At 43.6% G+C, this 21,451-nt stretch overlaps 1 protein-coding gene across 3 annotated transcripts in view; it reads right to left on the bottom strand.

Annotated features, from left to right (window-relative positions):
* Positions 1 to 21,451, bottom strand: part of arfgef1 (ADP-ribosylation factor guanine nucleotide-exchange factor 1 (brefeldin A-inhibited)) — a 192,469-nt gene that overhangs the window by 117,026 nt on the left and 53,992 nt on the right. For all 3 annotated transcript variants that reach the window (XM_072571482.1, XM_072571483.1, XM_072571484.1), the window contains exons 4-6: positions 13,998 to 14,144; positions 7,665 to 7,844; positions 3,540 to 3,813 (exon numbers count right to left, since the gene is read on the bottom strand). In XM_072571482.1, the coding sequence (XP_072427583.1) occupies positions 3,540 to 3,813; positions 7,665 to 7,844; positions 13,998 to 14,144 (601 nt within the window). The remainder of the gene's footprint in view (positions 1 to 3,539; positions 3,814 to 7,664; positions 7,845 to 13,997; positions 14,145 to 21,451) is intronic.

Genomic DNA, 21,451 nt, shown 5'->3' with positions numbered 1-21,451 from the left:
TAGCCTTGGATATGTTTTCATCAACTTGTTCAACCATGTTATTCTGGAGCAGGTGGGACTTGAAACCAGGCCTCCTGGCTCAGATGTAGGGCCACACCACTGTATCACAAGACTCTTTAATCAGTTGATGGAACTTACATCAAGTTAATTCAGAAGAAGGTGCCAGGGACAACCATCTTCGACTGCCTTATTAATGAACTTGCCTCAATCACAACGTCAGAAGTCGCAATGCTCACTGATGGATGCACCATTTTCAGCCTTCAGTGCCATTCACAACTCCTCAGATACTGTAGTAATTCATGCTTACACACAGCATAACCTGGACTACATTCATAAACGGGCTCATAAATGACAAGCAAGAGTTTTACCAATCAGATGCCAGGTAATGATCATCACCAACAAGGGAAATCTAATCATCTCTTGACATCCAGTGGCATTACTATCACTTAGTACCCCCACGATCAACATCCTTGAACCTATTGATGGGAAATGGACGAGCATGTAAACTCTGTGGTTACAGGAGTGAGTCAGAGATTGGGGATTCTGTGACAACTAACTCCCTTACTGACTGCCCAAAGCCTGTTCCATGTCTACAAGTCAGAAATGCAATGAAATACCTTATTGTTTACCTAAATGGGCACTGCACCAACAACACTCAACAAATTTGTCACCTTCTAGAGAGAGGGATCAGCTTCTCGAACATCAACATGAATAACTTGAAAAGCTACAGAAGTATATATCACCTGCAAGATCTCGCTCAAGCTACATATCATCAGACTTGGAACCACATCATTTTTTCACTGTCACATGGACTGCAACAGTCAAAAAGAATCAACTCATCACCTGTTACGTGAGGGTAATTTGGAATGGGCAATAAATGCTGCCTCACCAGTGATGTTCAAACCCCATGAACAAATTTAAACAAAATTAATGGTAGTGTCTAAAAAGATTTTCCTTGCAATTTTCTGATCTAAGTGAAAATCAGAAATAATATTAGGCAAATAAATTGCTTACAAATGAAACAGTGCTGGATCAACTGTCAATAACACTTGTTGAGCAAAAACAAAGTCCTACTTACAAACACAGAAACAACCCCTTGAACCTATTCCATTATTCAACGAATCATGGCTAATCAGTGGCTTAATTTCATAGATCTGCCTTTGGCCTATAATCCTTAATCACTTTGCTTAACAAAAATCAGTTTAGAGGGAAATCTATTTAAGATTGCTAAAATCCAAGAATTTGAGCCATTCAATATCAAGTTATTCAGGATCAAATTCAAGAATCTGAATAGGGCACAGAGGTCTGCAGTTTCAAATTTTTCATAAGTCAAAACAAAATGCATCCTCCCTTCAAGTAATCACAGTCAGAAAATCATGTAACAGAGCTCTGCACTGCTTTTGAAGAGAGGCCCAAATCTGAGATATCTTTAAGTTTGAATAAGATTGTTTGATTGGAACTTTTTGGTGTATTGTAAATTTGACCTTGCCTTCATCTTAAAGAGGAACCATGACACACAGCACAAAACTCCATTAATCCCTTCTAAATGCTGGGCAAAAAAAAGTGTCCTTTCCTCCATAGCTACCCTAAATTACTTATTGAAGGCCTTTTCAGCAAAACTGAATAATTTTCCTACCTGATCAACAATATCCACCTGCTTCTGCCAGAAATCTACTTGATTATTCGCAATTATTTGTTGAGAACAAATACAATAGGGCTGTACAGTGTCTTGCAAAACATGATTTCATGAACACTGGAGCCGGCAAGATGCATTTGCTCATTTACTCCAAAAGAAGTTACTCTGACAACTCTATGATCAACAACTAGAATTCTCCACAAAATAAGTGACTCACTCTCCTTTATTTGGAGTTGTAAACACAAATAATCCATCTAGTGGTTTTGAAAACTAGTCATTTGGACCAGATAATATTTCCTATTTGGTCTAGGAACCACTACAGTTGACTGGAACAGGCCCTTTTTTGCTGATAGTCTCTGATCCCTATTTGGGTAAAGAAATTAAAAACTTGTGAAAATGTGGCTATCAGAACTGCTACCTAGTACAATGCCTTTGCTTGCTTTAAGTAGCAATTGAAGCACACTCTCTAATTGTGGAATAGTTCAATTGAATTCAATAGGTTTGTACTTAGAAAGGGCCATTTCAGCCTAAGTGCTATGGTTAAGTTTTGGAACAAGCCTTTGAAATGAAGTTCAATCCTTTATTCCTCAATTTATGGTCCATCATGATGTAATAATCCAGACCAACAGTATTGAAATAACTGAATACCGTGGAAAAGTTAAGCTGGGTTTCAATGACACCTGAATCATGGCTCCATACTGCTGAGGGGGGAGAATCAAAGCCGGTTCAAGTGAAATATGTTGGTATAGGCTCCCAAAAGCTGAAGACACAGTCATTATGTAAATAACTAGAGACAGTCTGTGGATAAACTTGAAAGCAATCCCGATACTGTCACACTTCTCGCATCAGTTCCACATCAGAAAATTAATCTGACGATAACTGCTTGTCTTGATCAGCAACCTGTGCAGATTGAATCCATGATTGGGCCAAGAGGTAAAATTAACTGAAAACTAGTGGACAATTGGACAAAATAAGCAAGACAATAGACAATAGACAAGAGGTGCAGGAGTAGGCCATTCAGCCCTTCTAGCCTGCACCGCTATTCAATATGAACATGGCTGATCATTCCTAATCAGTATCCTCCATAACCCTTGATTCCACTATCTTTAAGAGCTCTATCCAACTCTTTCTTAAATGAATCCAGAGACTGGGCCTCCACTGCCCTCTGGGGCAGAGCATTCCACACAGCCACCACTCTCTGGGTGAAGAAGTTTCTCTTCATCTCTGTCCTAAATGGTCTTCCCCGTATTTTTAAGCTGTGTCCTCTGGTTCGGCACTCACCCATCAGCGGAAACATGTTTCCTGCTGCCAAAGTGTCCAATCCTTTCATATGTCTCAATCAGATCCCCTCTCAGTCTTCTAAACTCAAGGGTATACAAGCCCAGTCGCTTCAGTCTTTCAGTGCAATGATGCATCCTTAGAGCTGTGTAACCCAGTGTAAGATCCTGCATTGCGAGCTTTTAAAATAATCCTCTTGCAAACTTCACTGGAGCAAAGCTAATATTTCATCTCACACCTGCAGCAAGATTTTTAGATTTTTGACATTATGAACAGCAGGATCATCATTCAACAGATTTTGAACTATTAACAGAAATTGCAGAAAATTAAGTGCTTATTCAGATTGCTCCATTGCATAAACTGGTATAGGGATCTGTTGCTGATAACAAAAACAAAGAATTTGAAATACAAATAAGGGCAAGGCATGCTAATCAGGTTGAGCAGAATTATTCTGAAGGGAAACACTGGCCAACATTCAACCATATATGGAAACTGAACTGAGAAATAATAATGTTTACTGACCATATTCCTGAAGAAAAATTAAATAATTTCCTTTCTTTAAATTACAGTTTTCTTTCCTAAGACAGAAATTTTATATATGTAATCTGTAAAGAAATTTATTTACTTTTAGCTGCTGTGGCCTGGTCAACTTCTGTTTGCTCATTTTCTGTGTTACAAATGTCAATTCCATTTTCTGGCTCTGTATCCTCTTGAGTATGCTTATCCACTTCATCGTTGTGGCCTGAATCCAGTTGAGGTACCTGTGCCACCTCAAGAATAGGCTGCTCCTCAGGACGACCCAGTTGTGGTGACTCAGGTTCATACTGGTTCACATTAGGTTGCTGGAGATGGTGCTGTTGCCGAAGTCTCTCCTTTTCCATTTGTTTTACTTCCTGCAGCTGTATGCATAAAGACAAGAGTGTTGCATGACACAGTCTTCCAGGTCTAAAAAATACTGTATTGAGTTTTACAATTTTCTAACTCAGACATGAGTTTTGGAAAAGATGGGGATAATTTTTGGAAACATGCTCAATGACTTGTCAAGAAAGGGATATTGGAGATGACTGCATTATTTCATGGATAGAGAATTGCTTTTTTTCCCCCAAGGATTATAATGGCTTCAAAGAGAAAGTTGCAGAACCAGAACATATTTTGAAGCAGAACTAAGGCAAGAGAGAGGAGATGGAGTAATTGTCTTGATAAACTGGGATCTGTGTTGATTAGGGAACTGTGTTTATAATTGAAAACATAAGCGATTGGAAGGGCTTAAGTACGCTACATGACCTTAACAACTGCAATTAGGAGTGACTGAGATATGTAACTCCTTACCTCCATGCTATTTTGATGCCACTTCTGCATGTTGCTTGATATGGTGGGATTTGGTGGTAACATGCAGGGAATATAGAGATCAAAAGTAGAATTAGTATAAAAATTACTGTATGTTGTACTCATGGTGGATCAAAAAAAACCTAACATGGGATTTTGAATGAGGAGTATGTTGGAAGCTCCTGGAGCTGACCACAAAAGCATCAACTCAAACAGATATTGAAGACAACAATGGTAAGGATGAGATTTTCAATATTACAAGGGTTCAAGTAGGGATATGGTGTAAAAGTGCAGAGGTGAAGGTAAGGAACCTCTGCAGTGCTTGGAGTTCAACTTGAGAAAGAGTGAAGAAATTGGCTACAGTTCCTCCAGAACAAATCTGTAAAATTGCCTCCAATTCTACTCCCTTTCCTATCACTGTCTCAGGCTGCAATAGATTGTTCAAAACTCCACTGTTCGATTTGACAAAGTTTGCACTTACCATGTATACACTTTTAAAACATTCTTCCTGTTACAAATATCAACTTTGAAACTTTTCTATGCATTTCTATTGCAATTAGAATGTGGGTAATAAGTATAATATGGGCACCACTTTGGTAGCAAAAATAGGAAGGTAAGTTATTGTTTGAATGTATGCAAATTGAGAGAGGGGAATGTTTAAACAAAACTTGGGTGTTCTTGTGCACCATTCACTGAAGGTAAGCGCACAGAGGCAGCAGGCAATAAGACAAATTGTATGTTGGCTTTCATTGTGAGAGGATTTGAGAACAGGAACAAGGACGTCTTGCTACAATTATACAGCACATTAGTAAGAATGCAGGAAGCTGAAGCTCCAATCTGGAATATTGTTGTGGTCTCTTTATCAGAGGATGTATGTTCTTGTTATAGAGCAATTGCAGTGAAGGTTTACCAAATTGATTTCTGGGATGGTAGGACTGATGTATGTGGAAAGATTGAGTTGGTTAGGATTGTCTTATGAAGAAAGGCTGAGGGCCTTGAGGCTGTTCTCGTTAGAGAGAAGGTGGTTGAGAGGTGACTTAATAGAGACATCCAAGATAATCAGAGGGGTTAGATAGGGTGGACAGGGAGAGCCTTTTTCCAAGTATGGGAACAGCAAACACGAGGGGACACAACTTTAAAGTGAGGGGAGATAGGTATAAGACAGATGTCAGAGGTAGTTTCTTTACTCAGAGAGTAGTAAGAGTATGGAATGCTTTGCCTGCAACAGTAGTAGATTCGCCAAGTTTAAGTACATTTAAGTCGTTATTGGACAGGCATATGGATGTATATGGAAGAGTGTCGGTGGGATGGGCTTCAGACTAGTATGACAGGGTGGTGCAACATCGAGGGCCGAAGGGCCTGTACTGCGCTGTAATGTTCTATGTTCTATGTATTCACCAGAGTTGAAAAGAATGGGGGGGTGGAGGGAGTGTGCTGTAAGAGAAACCAGGCATGAACTGGGGTCAATATTAGTTTAACACCCTTGCCTCTTGCTTCTTAACTAACCAGATCCTATTGTTTCACCATAAGACAAGCTTTTCAAAAAATTCAAGTTTTATGAAACTCAAATGTGTTATGATCACATTTTAAAAAGCTTTGAAAACAATAAACAGATGATTTCAATGAATAAATAATAAAAATCAGTAATAACCATTGGACTCTTGCTTACAGTCCAGTGACAATACCACAACACAATCATCTCCCCTCTACTCTGCTGCTTCACAATTTTTAATTGTAATTAATGGCAATAAATGCTGGCCTTGTCAGTTCTATGAATGAATTTCTCAATTCCCTGGATCTTCCTCTCTCTGTAGAGGAATCTAATGCTCACTTCACTGACATCCTTCCTTTTTAAATACCAGTACAGATGCTTACCATATGTTTTGATATCTCTAGCTTGCCTTCTCTCATATTCTAATAGAACAATGAGGAAGAAAAAGTTTAATCATTCCTTCCTCTTATCGATATTGTATTTGAGTTTCTGGCCTGCCACCTATCTTTATGGAAGAAATGTAGTACACAAAATTTAACATTAAACCACAAACCGTATCATTTGGGCACAGAATCAACGACTTATCAGAGGTAGATTTAAAGAGAGAGAGAGAGAGTGTGCGCGAGTATGTGCATGTTTAGGAAGACTGTCCCGGAACTTAGGGCACAGAAGCTGAAGGCTATCAATGTTATAAGAAAGAAAATCAGGGATACAGAAACTGTCAAAATTGAGGAACACACAAATTAAGTTTAAGAGATGATACTGGCAGCGAAATCTTGAAGTTTACCAAGGTGCAAAGGGGAAGACCAACCAAGAAAACTTTCAGATTGTTAAGTCCACGGATAACAAAAGCACAGATGAAGATTTCAGCAAACATGCTGAAGCAGCGGTGGACACAAGCAGTGTTACAAAATTGGAAGGAGTCGGTGTTGGTGAAACAATTATGCAGTTGGCAGTTCAGCTTAAGATCAAGGAGGATGTCACAGGTGCTACCTTTTGGTTCAACCTCAGATCAGGTGAAAGTCAATGGTTAAGGGATACAGGTTGTGGCTGGGACTTAGCTGGAGAAGACTTATGCCTATGCAATGCTATTTATCAATAAACAACATGATAAATAAGAGATGGTAGGGGAGTTAGACTGCTGGGCAGAAGGTAATGGTGGCTGTGCAAAGAGATATTGAGGTGGGCCTGGGTATCATCAGCATACACTTGAAAGGTGAGCCTGCTTTTACATGATATAACCAAGTGACAGCATATAGGTGGGAAAAGGGAGGAAGCCCAAGGATAAATCCACCAGCTGGATAACAATGCAAAGGTACTAAAGGAGCATGATTTGGTCAAAACTACAAATTCTGGGGATACAGTGGGTCAGATAGGATCCATGGAAAGACAGCAAGCTAACATTTCGAGTCTAGATGTCTCTTCAACAGAGCTTCAAAATGTCAGCTTGCCCTCTTCTCCATGGATGATGCCTGACCCACTGTGATCCCCAGCATTTGCTGTTTTCAGTACAGATCTCAGCATCTGCAGTAATTTGCTCCTACTATGATTAGGTCAATGCTTGCTAACAGGAAAAGAAGGGTAGTTTACAACAAATACAATCACAGAATATTCTTTGTGACTTGGCTAATATGCTGGTACACTAAAATTAAATGAAAAAATTTCTACAGTAATTTTAAATTCATCAATCCGTCCACCATATTGTAATGTATACATGCAAATCTTTGTTTATCACATATTGAGTACCACTAACAAATTTATTCTCAAACTCCACAATCACAGAAATAAATCAATGTATATAATTCTATAATTACAGACAAAAAAGTCCTTGAATGTAGATAATTTAACATTCAAATTTTCTGATACATTTTGTTATTATTCACACCAGAGTTTCTTTGAAAACTTTGAATCAACTCTAAAGTCAATACTCACTGCTTGGTTTTCCATTCGTGCAAATATAACATTCAACATCTGAGTTAGCGTTGCCTTGGCTGTGGTTTGGTTTATTAAGTTTTTGCTGGCCAGGTAAATATTGTAGCATGTTCTAACAGCCTGTAACACAGTTCCTTCATGTATTTCTATATGTTGAGATGTTACTGCAGTTAATAAAGCCTATAGAGTGGAGGAAACAATAAAATAAATAAATATCTCCACAAGACCCTCTGATATCTGTATTTAAATCACAAATGGTATTTTCATAAAACAGTCCTTACCTGGATGCAACAGGATTGAGACAATTTTCAAGTTTAAACTTTCAAATGACCAGTAACATTTATACCCTCAAGAGAATAATAATTTTCTCCTGACATTCAGTGGCATTAACTACCATCAAACTGGAACTCAGCTCAACAAGCCATAAAAATACTGTGGTTACAGAACAAAAATAGAATTTTTTTTCCAACCAGAGTGTGGTGTGCCTGTGGAATTCTCTGTCACAGAAAGCAGTTGATGCCAAAACATTGAACGCCTTCAAGAAGGAGTTGGATATAGTTCTAAAGGGAGCAAAGGTATGGGGAGAAAGCGGGAACAGGGAAGTGAGTTGAATGATCACCATGATCATATTAAATGGTGGAGCAGACTCTAGGATTCAGACAGATTTATCAGTCCAGTCATACTTTGAGCAACAGTCTCTGCTGTTAAACTCATACCACAAGTTATAATAATGAGGTTTAAAACAGGTTTACAAAGCTTTCAAAATCTTTTGTCTCGCCTTCCCAAGATAGATTTAGTCTGTAACAGAGTTTGCAGTAGTTTTCCCCCACAGAGAACAGTGTTACCATACTGATTTGCTAAGATTCTTTAATTAATTCTGCAGCTACTGCATAGTTTTGCCATTGAAAATGGAAAAAAAATCCGATTTTGTCTCACTTCTCCTTTCATTTCCACAGCAGCAGGGAGTGAAACCTAATAACTGTTTTGATTCAAAAGACTGCTTTTGTTTTTTTTTTACAGTTCTTCCTTTCTGTTTCTTTCAATGACTGGCTCTCTTACAGTTCTGAAAATCCACATATTTTCAGCATCATTCCTAATAACACCACAGTGCAATTAAATTTCTCAAAACTCCCCCGAGTATACTCCATCAAAGTCGTAACTTGTGCCTGCAGGGTTTGGGTATCATGTGGCTTTGGGGGTACTGCTGCAGAATTCCCATCTGACCTGCTCTTGTAGCAACAGGATGATCGATTCAGTTCAGTCTCTGGTCAATGATAACCCCAGGATATTGATGGTGGTGTATTCAGCAATGTATTGCCATACATTGTCAACAGGAAATTTGTAAATTTACAAAGTTTGGAAATGGTCATTCACTGGCACTTATGTGGAGTGAATGCCACTTGCCAGTTTAAATCATAATGTTTTCTTGGTCTTCTTTTACGCAGGCTTGAACTGTTTCATTTTGAGAGTTGGAAACACAAAGGGTGTCCATGCAATCAAAGAACATTTCCAATCGTAAACTTGTGATGGGGGCAAAATCATTGAAACTAAATATGGTTGGGCTTAGGATACTTCTAAAGGGAATCCAGCAGCAATGCCCTGGGGTAAAGTTGATCAATCTCCAGCAACCACAATCATGTTCCAAGATGATAGGCATAACCCCAATCAGTGGAGAGCTTTCCTAATTCACTTTATTTTGAATTTTGCTGGGGCATCTTGATGCCACACTCAATCGAGCTTTGCCTTGATGACAAATATAGTTAAACTCACTTCACCTCACTATAACTGCTGCTGCAATCATGTGCATTTTTAGGTAGCTGTTACATGCAGCTATTTTGTACTTTGAGAACGTACAACAGAGCACGTACTTACAGTCACAGTTGGATGAATTATTATTGTTCGTTAAGTACCTAATACAAACATGCCACATTGCATGGCTATTCTTCTTCTGGGCCCAAAACAAATTAAATCTGTTGGAAACAGATACTGATACATGATGTAATTAAAGTCAAAAACAAAATAATGTCCAATATCTGCATGTCCAACAGAATAATCTCATAGCTATGCCTTAATTATTTTAAGGTGAAAGAAGAAACTTTCATGAATAACTGAATGGTCATTACCATTTAACTGATATCCAAGATCTTCCTCTATTATTATATTTTAGAAACATCTAATCTGTTGTAGTTCTGTTTGCCGAGCTGGGAATTTGTGTTGCAGACGTTTTGTCCCATGTCTAGGTGACATCCTGAGTGCTTGGGAGTCTTCTGTGAAGCGCTTCTGTGATCTTTCCTCCGGCATTTATAGTGGCTTGTATCTGCCGCTTCCGGTTGTCAGTTCCAGCTGTCCGCTGCAGTGGTCGGTATATTGGGTCCAGGTCGATGTGCTTATTGATGGAATCTGTGGATGAGTGCCATGCCTCTAGGAATTCCCTGGCTGTCTCTGTTTGGCTTGTCCTATAATAGTAGGGTTGTCCCAGTCAAACTCATGTTGCATGTCATCAGAATGTGTGGCTACTAAGGATAGCTGGTTATGTCGTTTCGTGGCTAGTTGGTGTTCATGGATGCGGACCGTTAGCTGTCTTCCTGTTGGACTATAACTGATGTTGTGTGATTTACAACTCCCTCCTGATATACATATATATCTCTCTATTTCTATCCTTATTTGAGTATGGTAACAGGAGCAATCCTGAGATTATTCCTTCTAAAGTCCTGCTTGCGACTGTGCTATCTAATTCCATTTTCACATTCCTTTTTTGGACCTCTTCCTCATTTTAGGTATACTATTTTCTGTTCTTAATAAATTCCATTGTTCACTAGTAATTTTACTCAATAACAATTTTGATCAGTTTGCTGTTATCTCTACATCTTCCTGTTAAAATCTGCCAATAAAAATGAACATTGAATAAAAAGGCATTATGATCACTGTACAATAATGATTTCTTTCCTATTAAATTAACTAAGTCTGGCTCATTCTAAAATCTATGATCTATGTAGGGACACAAAACTAGCCTGAATTCACCTAAGAAATTTATTATCTTTTTCATGTGAGAGCTCATCCGACATTCCTAATCTACATAAACGTTCCAATTTCCCACTAAAATAATTTTGCTTTATCTACAAGGTCAAGTTATTTACCTGACTTGTAACAACAAATTCACTCCTCACACGGGCGCATTGTTGTTTTAGATAAAGCCAACATTGACCTTACACTGTCAAGATTTTTCAATCAATGTATTTCTAATGAACTTAACAAATGATTATTTGTCATGGTACCAATTTGGCTGATTCCAGCTTCAATATACAACATCAGGATCAAAACACTTCAGGAATAGTCTCCTGAAAAACATGAGAGAACCTATTCCTATTAACTGATAATGCTTGCTTAGTGGCTTCAATTGCAAATCAATTGGATTTTGTAAAGTTTGCATCGGTTTCTTACAGCGCAATGAACAAAGTGAAAATTACACTCCCACTGTCACCCCTCTTTCTCGCACCATTTGTTCACAACAGCTGGAAGTGCCCAATACTTCCACGAAGTGTCATTTACAATCAATTTCATGGAAAATGGGGGTTTCAGATCTATGTATTATTTTCGCATATTTCTTCTGTTTGAATTGATGCCTATACAATGATGTGAAGAAAGGAAAAAATGCTGAAATCAGTGTACATATAGTGTATAATTGAAGGGTTTCGGGAAGAAAACCACAATTTACTGATGGCTGCATGCTCCATAAAGGTACTTTCGGGTTGAACATGCAGTCATCTTCAAAACCTCAGGTAATTGGCCTTTTGAACCAACAACAGCTTGTTCCCAAAGTACATGCAACATCAAAAGCTACTCAGTTAGTTTTGATTCCACTGGATATCAGAAGCTTTTATCCACTGTTTTGTGCTAAGTGCAAGTTAATGCATTAAAACGGGAAAGAAAGCTTACACCAAACAAAAGCTAAATAAAAATAATGCAAATTATCCAGGCACAGATGTGGCAGGGCATGTTGCGTGCCTGGAGTGTATTAAGATTCTGGATAGCTTGCTGTAACCCTTTGTTGTGCCTTGTAGTGAAGTGCAGGTTCAAAACAGGGTTAGTGTTTATGAGTGTTCGAAGTAAAGGTCACCTTAGTGAAGAATCTGGGCGACACGGTGGCACAGTAGTTAGCACTGTTGCCTCACAGCGCCAGAGACCCGGGTTCAATTCCCGCCTCAAATGACTGACTGTGTGGAGTTTGCACATTCTCCCTGTGTCTGCGTGGGTTTCCTCTGGGTGCTCTGGTTTCCTCCCACAATCCAAAAAAATGTGCAGGTTAGGTGAATTGGCCATGCTAAATTGCCCGTATTGTTAGGTGAAGGGGTAAATGTAGGGGAATGGGTCTTGGTGCGTTACGCTTCGGCGGGTCGGTGTGGACTTGTTGGGCCGAAGGGCCTGTTTCCACACTCTAAGTAATCTAATCTAATTTAATCTGAAATAGTGAACGGGAATTCTGATCTGATTCAATAGGGCAGGCACATGTTCACTGTGTCCCTAAGAATGAGAGCTGAAACAATAGCCAAATGTGGACCATGGCCCTTTGCAACAAGAGACTGTTCAAAAGAGTGGCAGACGGAGTTTAATCTAGATAAATGTGAGGTGTTGCATTTTGGTAAGGCAAACCAGGACAGGAGCTATACAATTAATGATAGGGCCTTGGGGAGTGTTGCCAAATAAAGAGACCTCGGGGTGCAGGTGCACAGTTCCTTGAAAGTGGAGTCGTAGGTAGACATGGTAGTGAAGGAGGCGTTTGGCACACTTGTCTTCATTGATCAGAACATTGAGTATAAAAGTGGGGACATCATGTTGCGACTGTTCAGGACTTTGGTGAGGCCACTTTCAGAACGTGCATAATTCTGGTCACCCTTCCATAGGAAGCATGTTGCTAAATTTGAGAGGATATAGAAAAGACTGACAAGGATGTTGCTGGGAATGGAAGGCTTGAGTTAGAGGGAGAGGGTGAATAGGCTGGGACATTTTCCCCTGCAAGTTTATAAAATTATAAGAGGCATGGATAGGGTGAACAGCTAAGTTTTTTTTTCACCCGAGGGTGGGGGACAGCATAGACTTAAGGTGAGAGGGGAAAGATTTAAAAAGGACCTGAGGGGTAACCTTTTCACACATATGGTAGTGAGTGTCCAGAACAAGCTGCTGGAGGAAGTGGAGGCAGGTACAATTGTAACATTTAAAAGGCATCCAGATGGCTATATAAATAGAGTTCAGAGGGACAGGAGCCAAATGCTGGCAAATGTGACTAGGTCTGGGACATTTTGGACGGCACGATGGCTCAGTGGTTAGCACTGCTGCCTCACAGCACCAGGGTCCCAGGTTCGATTCCAGCCTCAGGTGACTGTCTGTGTGGAGTTTGCACATTCTCCCAGTGTCTGCGTGGGTTTCCTCCGGGTGCTCCTGTCTCCTCCCACAGTCCAAAGATGTGCAGGTCAGGTGAATTGGCCATGCTGAATTGCCCACAGTGTTAGGTGCATTGGTTAGAGTGAAATGGGTCTGGGTGGGTTACTCTTCGGAGGGTCGGTGTGGACTGGTTGGGCAGAAGGGCCTGTTTCCACACTGAAGGGAATCTAATCTAATCTTCAGTCTGTTTCCATGCTGTATGACTCTAACATTTAAATTATTGCACATTAGATCTTTAAACAAACATTATCTGGCCAGATAATGGCAGCTCAACATTTTTATATTTGGCACCAGGAGGATCTGGAGCAGGCAGAAATAGATTGCACAAATCTGAAGCAGGCTTTGTGAAGATATTGACCAATAATACCAAAATTCTTGCAATCGTCAGTAACAGTACCCTAATATTTCTGAGCATGGGTTGGTCATGTGATTATGTTACATTTTCAGATTTGCTGTATTTACTGTAAGGATAGATTGTATAGCATTTCATTTGGAAGTTCTGAGGGGTAACCCTGGGAACTTGAATCCAGGTGTCAGATTATCCATGAAGTCAGAAAGTTAACTCCTGAATGCCTCTGTAAAAATCATAATGAATTGGATTTATTATTTATCTCTGATACAACCTGCTTGAGACACTTTGAAAATGCCCTATTGGCATTTCACTGACAATTGGGGGGCTTTCAATGAACTTGTATAAAGCAAGTGTTTTTTCCAACTTAATGAGAACTCATTTTATTTGTTCATTAACCATCTTAATACTTGATCCAACGTTTTGAATGTGTTTCCTAAATTGTATCCAAATTATTACACAAATGCAATTCTCTGTATTAATGCAGAAAACATTCATACAAGTCTACTTCTATGTTCTAGAAGGTTCAAATATTAAAATATTACCTTAATTATCTGTAGTTGAACGCCTTCATCTGTTTGTGGGCCTTGAAAACAGCCACATATTGTCTCTATGATTCTATCAATTAATTTCTTGCCAGGTGTTGTATTGTCTGGGGCATTGCCAGTGAGATGTCCATAAGCAATTAATTTCTGCATGAAAGAAGATAAAGACAAACTAGCATTAGATCAAATCACATGTTTCAGCTCAGATTCCAACAAATATACACCCCTATAATGCCTATCTTTGGTTACTGCAATCACGCTGATGATCTCAAAAAGGCACTTTGTTAGTTAGAAAACCACTGTTAGAATTGTGAGGTTTAAGATATATTATTTACAATTCCATATTTTGGTTAAGTGATTACGAAGTTGTAGAGCTGAGATATTAAATTTCTGGTAAATGAAAGGAGTCATCTGACCTATACAAGATTTTGCCTGTCAGCGGGCAGGAGTAGTTTAAATATTTTTAAGCAATCTGTTCAGAGATGTCATTACATACCTGGTGCACAGGTGGAATTGAACTCCAGTCTCTGAGCTCAGAGGTACAGATACTACCCCTGCTCAAGACTCCAAACATTTTCAGACACACTCTAGAAAAGGCATGACTTGAATGTGGCCTTTAATTATGGATCAGAGGGAGGCTCAAGCTTTTTTAAAATTTGACAGGGAAGTGGAAGTTCTTTGGGGAGAAAAATAATACTTACAAGTAAATCCTGAGTCTCCAGTTCCAAAAGTGTATGTTGGACTGTGAATTGTAAGTCTTTCTGCTGTGGACCCTTCACTTCTAGGGTATCGAGGAAAACGGATTAACATGTGACATGCTTCATGTGGCCATGAGGAAAACGGCATAGATCGGCATGAGGAGTGTGGGCTGCTTTTAAACACAGGAATGGCAACAGGTGCAGATTTGACTTGCATGGCCTGTATCCAACTGAGAATGAGAGAGTAATGGGCAGGAACAGTCAGGTCTATGACTCGAGCAGAGTAAATGCTGACTCCAACACAGATGGATGCTCACGGTCAGACTGAATTCAAAAAGAGTTAAAGGAGGGTAGCAAATCTTCCTAAACTAGAATTAGTGCTAAAATATCCCAAGGATAATCCTGACACTGTTTTGGTCCTAGAGGTTACCCGGTCAGAAAAGTAAAATGGGGAAGGAACTGATCGTTAGCTGGGGATAACTGAACTGTTTGCTATAGGAACCAGAAAGTAGGGAAGTAAAGCAGTGGAGAAGCACAAGTAACAAGAAACAGTTTATTTCCATATTTTAAAAGTATAACTTGCCTACAATAAGAAAAATCTGTGTCGTTAAATGATTTAAAAGGCTCATAAATAAGAAATCTTGACACATCACTTTGAATAAATAACATCAAATTCAAATCAATCTTGTAAAAATATTGATCAGTTGCTCCAGAGGTAAATTACCTTTGTAGAATGTTTTCAACGGCATTTGAAACCTAACAGCAAGAGAACGTAATGACAGCTTTCCGTCTAATATTTCCTCCAATTAGTGCCTCCCAATGATGAATAATGTAAAACCATAAGGCCATTAGATATAGGAGCAGAATCAGGCCATTCGATCCAGAGTCTAATCCATCTTTTGATATTTTTCTGATAGTTTTCAGATATGGCTGATATTTTTCTCAACCTATTTTCTCCTACATTCTCCCTCAATCGCTGATCCCCTTGTGAATGTAGTTAAATTGGAACGGAATCTGTAGCTCTCCCAGTCAAATAACTAAATGCTGCAACACTTCCTGAATCTGGAGAAAATACTCAGAAAAGAATTCAGCACAAGAATAAATGGTTCAGAAAACATCTGTGCACTTCTGAATTGGCTGTCAGAGGAATTCAACAGGTGATTTCAGGAATTTGCTGTTACGGAACAAGTCACCAGATTTGTTTCAAATCTATTCCTTCGAGTAAATATTGTTGGGTTGGCCACTAAATTGGATTTGATATTTGATTTACAAGCTGTGGAGTTGATCTGGAGAAAATTACTACGCAAAATGATGAAAGTCAGACCAAGACACAGCCGTTAAAAAAAAAACAAGAACTGCGGATGCTGGAAATCTAAAATAAAAACAGAAATTGCTGGAAAAATTTAGCATATCTGGCAGCATCTGTGAAGAGAAAACAGAGTTAACGTTTTGAGTCCAGTAACTCTTCTTCAGAACTGACTGTAGCTAGGAAAAAGTTGATATATCATGTTGAAGTAGGGGTGGAGGAGTAAATGATATGTGGAGATGGAGCCGGGATTGAGATAACAGCAGTTGGACAGAGAATGGAATAGGTAATGGTCAGCCTAGGAGACTTGATATCTACTAATGGACAGTAATAATAATTGTACTAAAAATAAACTATTCTGGTTTTTTTTCGGGGTAGATCTAGGGTGATATTTAAACTAAAAATGTTGGGAGACCATAACTTGAAGGTTATTGGTCTCAATGGAGATTGAATAATAGGCTGCTTTGACATTTACCAAGACCGGCATCTCCAAATTATGATTGACATTCACCTTAACTGAGTCCTTTTGTTAGCAACCATTTTTCCACGGATCCAGCTCCTACTTATTTGTGCTTTGAAAAGCTTTCATCATTTCAAAACTTGAGTAAATCAACTATCAATATCGGTTACTTCACAAAGGAAACCACAAGGTCTCTAGTGTATTTGTAAAACTGATGCCCCTTGTCTCAATTCATATCTATTTACTAGAAACATGAAATGCTGAAAACACTCAGGTTTGGTAGCATATGGGGTGAGAGAAAATGAGCAAATATTTCAGGTCGATAGCCTTATCAACGAGACCAAATCTCTCATCAACCTGAAATAGGACTGTAGATGCTGGAAATCAAAGTCTAGATTAGAGTGGTGCAGGTCAGGCAGCATCTAAGGAGCAGGAAAATCGATGTTTTGGGCAAAAGCCCTTCATCAGGAATGAAGGCTGAAATCAACCTGACATGTTAACAGTTTCCCTCTTGACATGCTGTGGAATTGGGAACCTTATCATACTGTTTTTTTCACAATTTGTATGCGTTACAAATTCCCTTTTTTTTCTATTTTGTATGAGTTCCTAGCAGATTAATTGTTAATTTAGATGTGCGAGGGAGCACTGCTTACATCACTCAAATTTACCTAAATCACATACATGAATGGATGGTTGGCCAATAGATTCAACAATACTGTCTTTGTGTCATGACCATGGGTCATGATGACGTCTGATGAGCTAATGTATTCCTGATGAAGGGCTTTTCCCCCAAAACGCCAATTTTCCTGCTCCTCGGATGCTGCCTGACCTCCTGTGCTTTTCTAGCACCACTCTAATCTAAACTCTGGTTTTCAGCAACTGCAGTCCTTGTTTTTATCTAACGTAGACAAAAACACAGGAAGAACTCCTGCCTGCAGAAGATTTTTAAAAAATGTATTCAGAGAACTTTGTTGTATAGATTGGAGGAAGACATAAGGAAAAAACATGAAAGTGTTGCAAGCCATCTATTGCTCCTACAGATAATGGGAAGTAACAGTCATATGAACTGGGACCTTAATTGCCTTGATTTCAGTATAACTTGTTGTTTAATAAGTTGTCCTGATATCACATCATAGACTGCCAAAGGTCCTACATTTATTGCTTTAGTGTCTCTGAACCTCTTATTTCCAACATTTTGTTTTTATTGCAAATTTCCAGTATCTGCATAATTTTGCTTTGGTTTCTATTCTCTCTCTTGCATCCCCTCTCTCAGGCCTTGACATCCTTCCATAATATGGTGTCCAATATTGAACACAACATTTCAGCCAAGACCAAGCCTGTCATTGAGAAATATTTAACACAAGAGCATTAATTAGTGAATGTCATACAAAAATCAATAAAGGCAACGCTCCCAATTGTGTTTTTCAAAAAAAAACAGGTTTCTAAACTTATCCTGCAACTATAAGAATTTTATACACACAGCCATGTCTCTCTCTGGACTCACTTCAGTGTTCTATGATTCACTCTATACTCCCTCTCTCCTTATTGTTCCAACTTTATTTATACTTTGCCATGATACATTACATTGGTCATGTGTCTGCCCATTTCAGCAACCTATATATTCCCTTCTAATGCCTATTCCTATCTTCCTTAAATTTCCTTGTTTAATCAATGCTACGCAGTGTCTGCCACATCTAGGTCATTAATATTTCAAAAACAGCAATACTCCTCATTTCAACCCTTGGAGAACTCCACTGTACCCCTGGGGAATACTACCACACATTTCCATGCAGTCTGAAGCACTACTGCTCCATCCATACAGCTACTGTCCTTTGATCCAAGGAGCTTCTGTTTTGTTTACACGTCTATAGTGGGCTATTTTGGTAAATGCCTTTTGAAAGTCCCTACACACATCAACCAAATTACCTTTATCAACCCCCTCTGTTATTTCATCAACAAACTCAACCAAGTTTATCGAACACAATTTGCCAACTTTCCTTTGATTGCCCAACTACACATTTGCTGGATTTTAAAAAAATTTATAAAGCTTTCTCCATTCACTGACATTAGGTTGTAATTGACAGGGTTTCCCTTTTCTCTTAAATAGAGCATATTTGCAATCCCTCAGTCCTCTGGCAACAGCCCCAAATTTAAGGAGAACTTAAAATGACAGTAAGCACCCTCCACAATTGCAGCCCTCACTTCCTTCATTCTATGTGGTTCTGGTTCATGTAGTGACTGCATTCATGGACAAAAAATGTTAACATTCTGGGGCTAGCAACCTTTATTGAGAAGTGACTGTAGTTGGCTAATCATGGGCATAGTGGGAGAAAGGACTGTTGGGAGGAAGTGAGCATGGGAGGACGAGCGAGTGGGAGGACAAACAAACGGAAGGGAGCGCAGGCAGGTGAGCGAGCGAGCGAGAGGGAGCACGGGTGAGCTAGAGGGGCAGTGAGAATGAGAGTAAGTGAGAGACAGTGCGACAGTGAGAGTGAGCGACAGAGGGGAGGGCGTCGAGCAAGTGTGGGCGGACGAGTGAGAGCAAGGACAAATGGGCATGCGAGCAAGCGGGTGAACGAGACAGAACGCAGGTGGGTGAGTGAGGGAGGGAGCGCGGACGGGCGAGAGGGGAGTGAATAAGGGAGCACAGGCAGGTGAGTGAGCGGGGAGGGGGGAGGGAGGGAGTGCGGGCGGGCGAGCGGGAAGGGGGAGGGAGAGGAGAGGGGAGGGGGAGGGGAGGGAGCGCGGGCGGGCGAGCGGGGAGGAGGAGGGGAGGGAGCGCGGGCGGGCGAGAGGGGAGGGCCGGGAGGGAGCGCGGGCGGGCGAGAGGGGAGTGAAAAAGGGAGCACAGGCAGGTGAGCGAGCGGGGAGGGGGAGAGGAGGGAGCGCAGGCGGGCGAGAGGGGAGGGGGAGGGGGAGGGGGAGGGGAGGGAGCGCGGGCGGGCGAGAGGGGAGGGGGAGGGGAGGGAGCGCGGGCGGGCGAGAAGGGAGGGCCGGGAGGGAGCGCGAGCGGGGAGGGGGAGGGAGGGAGCGCGGGCGGGCGAGCGAGCGAGAGAGAGCGCGGGCGGGCGAGCGAGCGAGAGAGCGCGGGCGGGCGAGCGAGAGAGAGCGCGGGCGGGCGAGCGAGAGAGAGCGCGGGCGGGCGAGCGAGAGAGAGCGCGGGCGGGCGAGCGAGAGAGAGCGCGGGCGGGCGAGCGAGAGAGAGCGCGGGCGGGCGAGCGAGAGAGAGCGCGGGCGGGCGAGCGAGAGAGAGCGCGGGCGGGCGAGCGAGAGAGAGCGCGGGCGGGCGAGCGAGAGAGAGCGCGGGCGGGCGAGCGAGAGAGAGCGCGGGCGGGCGAGCGAGAGAGAGCGCGGGCGGGCGAGCGAGAGAGAGCGCGGGCGGGCGAGCGAGAGAGAGCGCGGGCGGGCGAGCGAGCGAGAGAGAGCGCGGGCGAGCGAGAGAGCGAGAGAGAGCGCGGGCGGGCGAGCGAGAGAGAGCGCGGGCGGGCGAGCGAGAGAGAGCGCGGGCGGGCGAGCGAGAGAGAGCGCGGGCGGGCGAGCGAGAGAGAGCGCGGGCGGGCGAGCGAGAGAGAGCGCGGGCGGGCGAGCGAGAGAGAGCGCGGGCGGGCGAGCGAGAGAGAGCGCGGGCGGGCGAGCGAGAGAGAGCGCGGGCGGGCGAGCGAGAGAGAGCGCGGGCGGGCGAGCGAGAGAGAGCGCGGGCGGGCGAGCGAGAGAGAGCGCGGGCGGGCGAGCGAGAGAGAGCGCGGGCGGGCGAGCGAGAGAGAGCGCGGGCGGGCGAGCGAGAGAGAGCGCGGGCGGGCGAGCGAGAGAGAGCGCGGGCGGGCGAGCGAGAGAGAGCGCGGGCGGGCGAGCGAGAGAGAGCGCGGGCGGGCGAGCGAGAGAGAGCGCGGGCGGGCGAGCGAGAGAGAGCGCGGGCGGGCGAGCGAGAGAGAGCGCGGGCGGGCGAGCGAGAGAGAGCGCGGGCGGGCGAGCGAGAGAGAGCGCGGGCGGGCGAGCGAGAGAGAGCGCGGGCGGGCGAGCGAGAGAGAGCGCGGGCGGGCGAGCGAGAGAGAGCGCGGGCGGGCGAGCGAGAGAGAGCGCGGGCGGGCGAGCGAGAGAGAGCGCGGGCGGGCGAGCGAGAGAGAGCGCGGGCGGGCGAGCGAGAGAGAGCGCGGGCGGGCGAGCGAGAGAGAGCGCGGGCGGGCGAGCGAGAGAGAGCGCGGGCGGGCGAGCGAGAGAGAGCGCGGGCGGGCGAGCGAGAGAGAGCGCGGGCGGGCGAGCGAGAGAGAGCGCGGGCGGGCGAGCGAGAGAGAGCGCGGGCGGGCGAGCGAGAGAGAGCGCGGGCGGGCGAGCGAGAGAGAGCGCGGGCGGGCGAGCGAGAGAGAGCGCGGGCGGGCGAGCGAGAGAGAGCGCGGGCGGGCGAGCGAGAGAGAGCGCGGGCGGGCGAGCGAGAGAGAGCGCGGGCGGGCGAGCGAGAGAGAGCGCGGGCGAGCGAGCGAGAGAGAGCGCGGGCGAGCGAGCGAGAGAGAGCGCGGGCGAGCGAGCGAGAGAGAGCGCGGGCGAGCGAGCGAGAGAGAGCGCGGGCGAGCGAGCGAGAGAGAGCGCGGGCGAGCGAGCGAGAGAGAGCGCGGGCGAGCGAGCGAGAGAGAGCGCGGGCGAGCGAGCGAGAGAGAGCGCGGGCGAGCGAGCGACAGAGAGCGCGGGCGAGCGAGCGACAGAGAGCGCGGGCGAGCGAGCGAGAGAGAGCGCGGGCGAGCGAGCGACAGAGAGCGCGGGCGAGCGAGCGACAGAGAGCGCGGGCGAGCGAGCGACAGAGAGCGCGGGCGAGCGAGCGACAGAGAGCGCGGGCGAGCGAGCGACAGAGAGCGCGGGCGAGCGAGCGACAGAGAGCGCGGGCGAGCGAGCGACAGAGAGCGCGGGCGAGCGAGCGACAGAGAGCGCGGGCGAGCGAGCGACAGAGAGCGCGGGCGAGCGAGCGACAGAGAGCGCGGGCGAGCGAGCGACAGAGAGC

Source organism: Chiloscyllium punctatum, chromosome 5 (genome assembly GCF_047496795.1).
Source record: "Chiloscyllium punctatum isolate Juve2018m chromosome 5, sChiPun1.3, whole genome shotgun sequence".
Lineage (NCBI taxonomy): Eukaryota > Metazoa > Chordata > Chondrichthyes > Orectolobiformes > Hemiscylliidae > Chiloscyllium > Chiloscyllium punctatum.
This window is presented reverse-complemented; position numbering and strand designations above follow the sequence as displayed.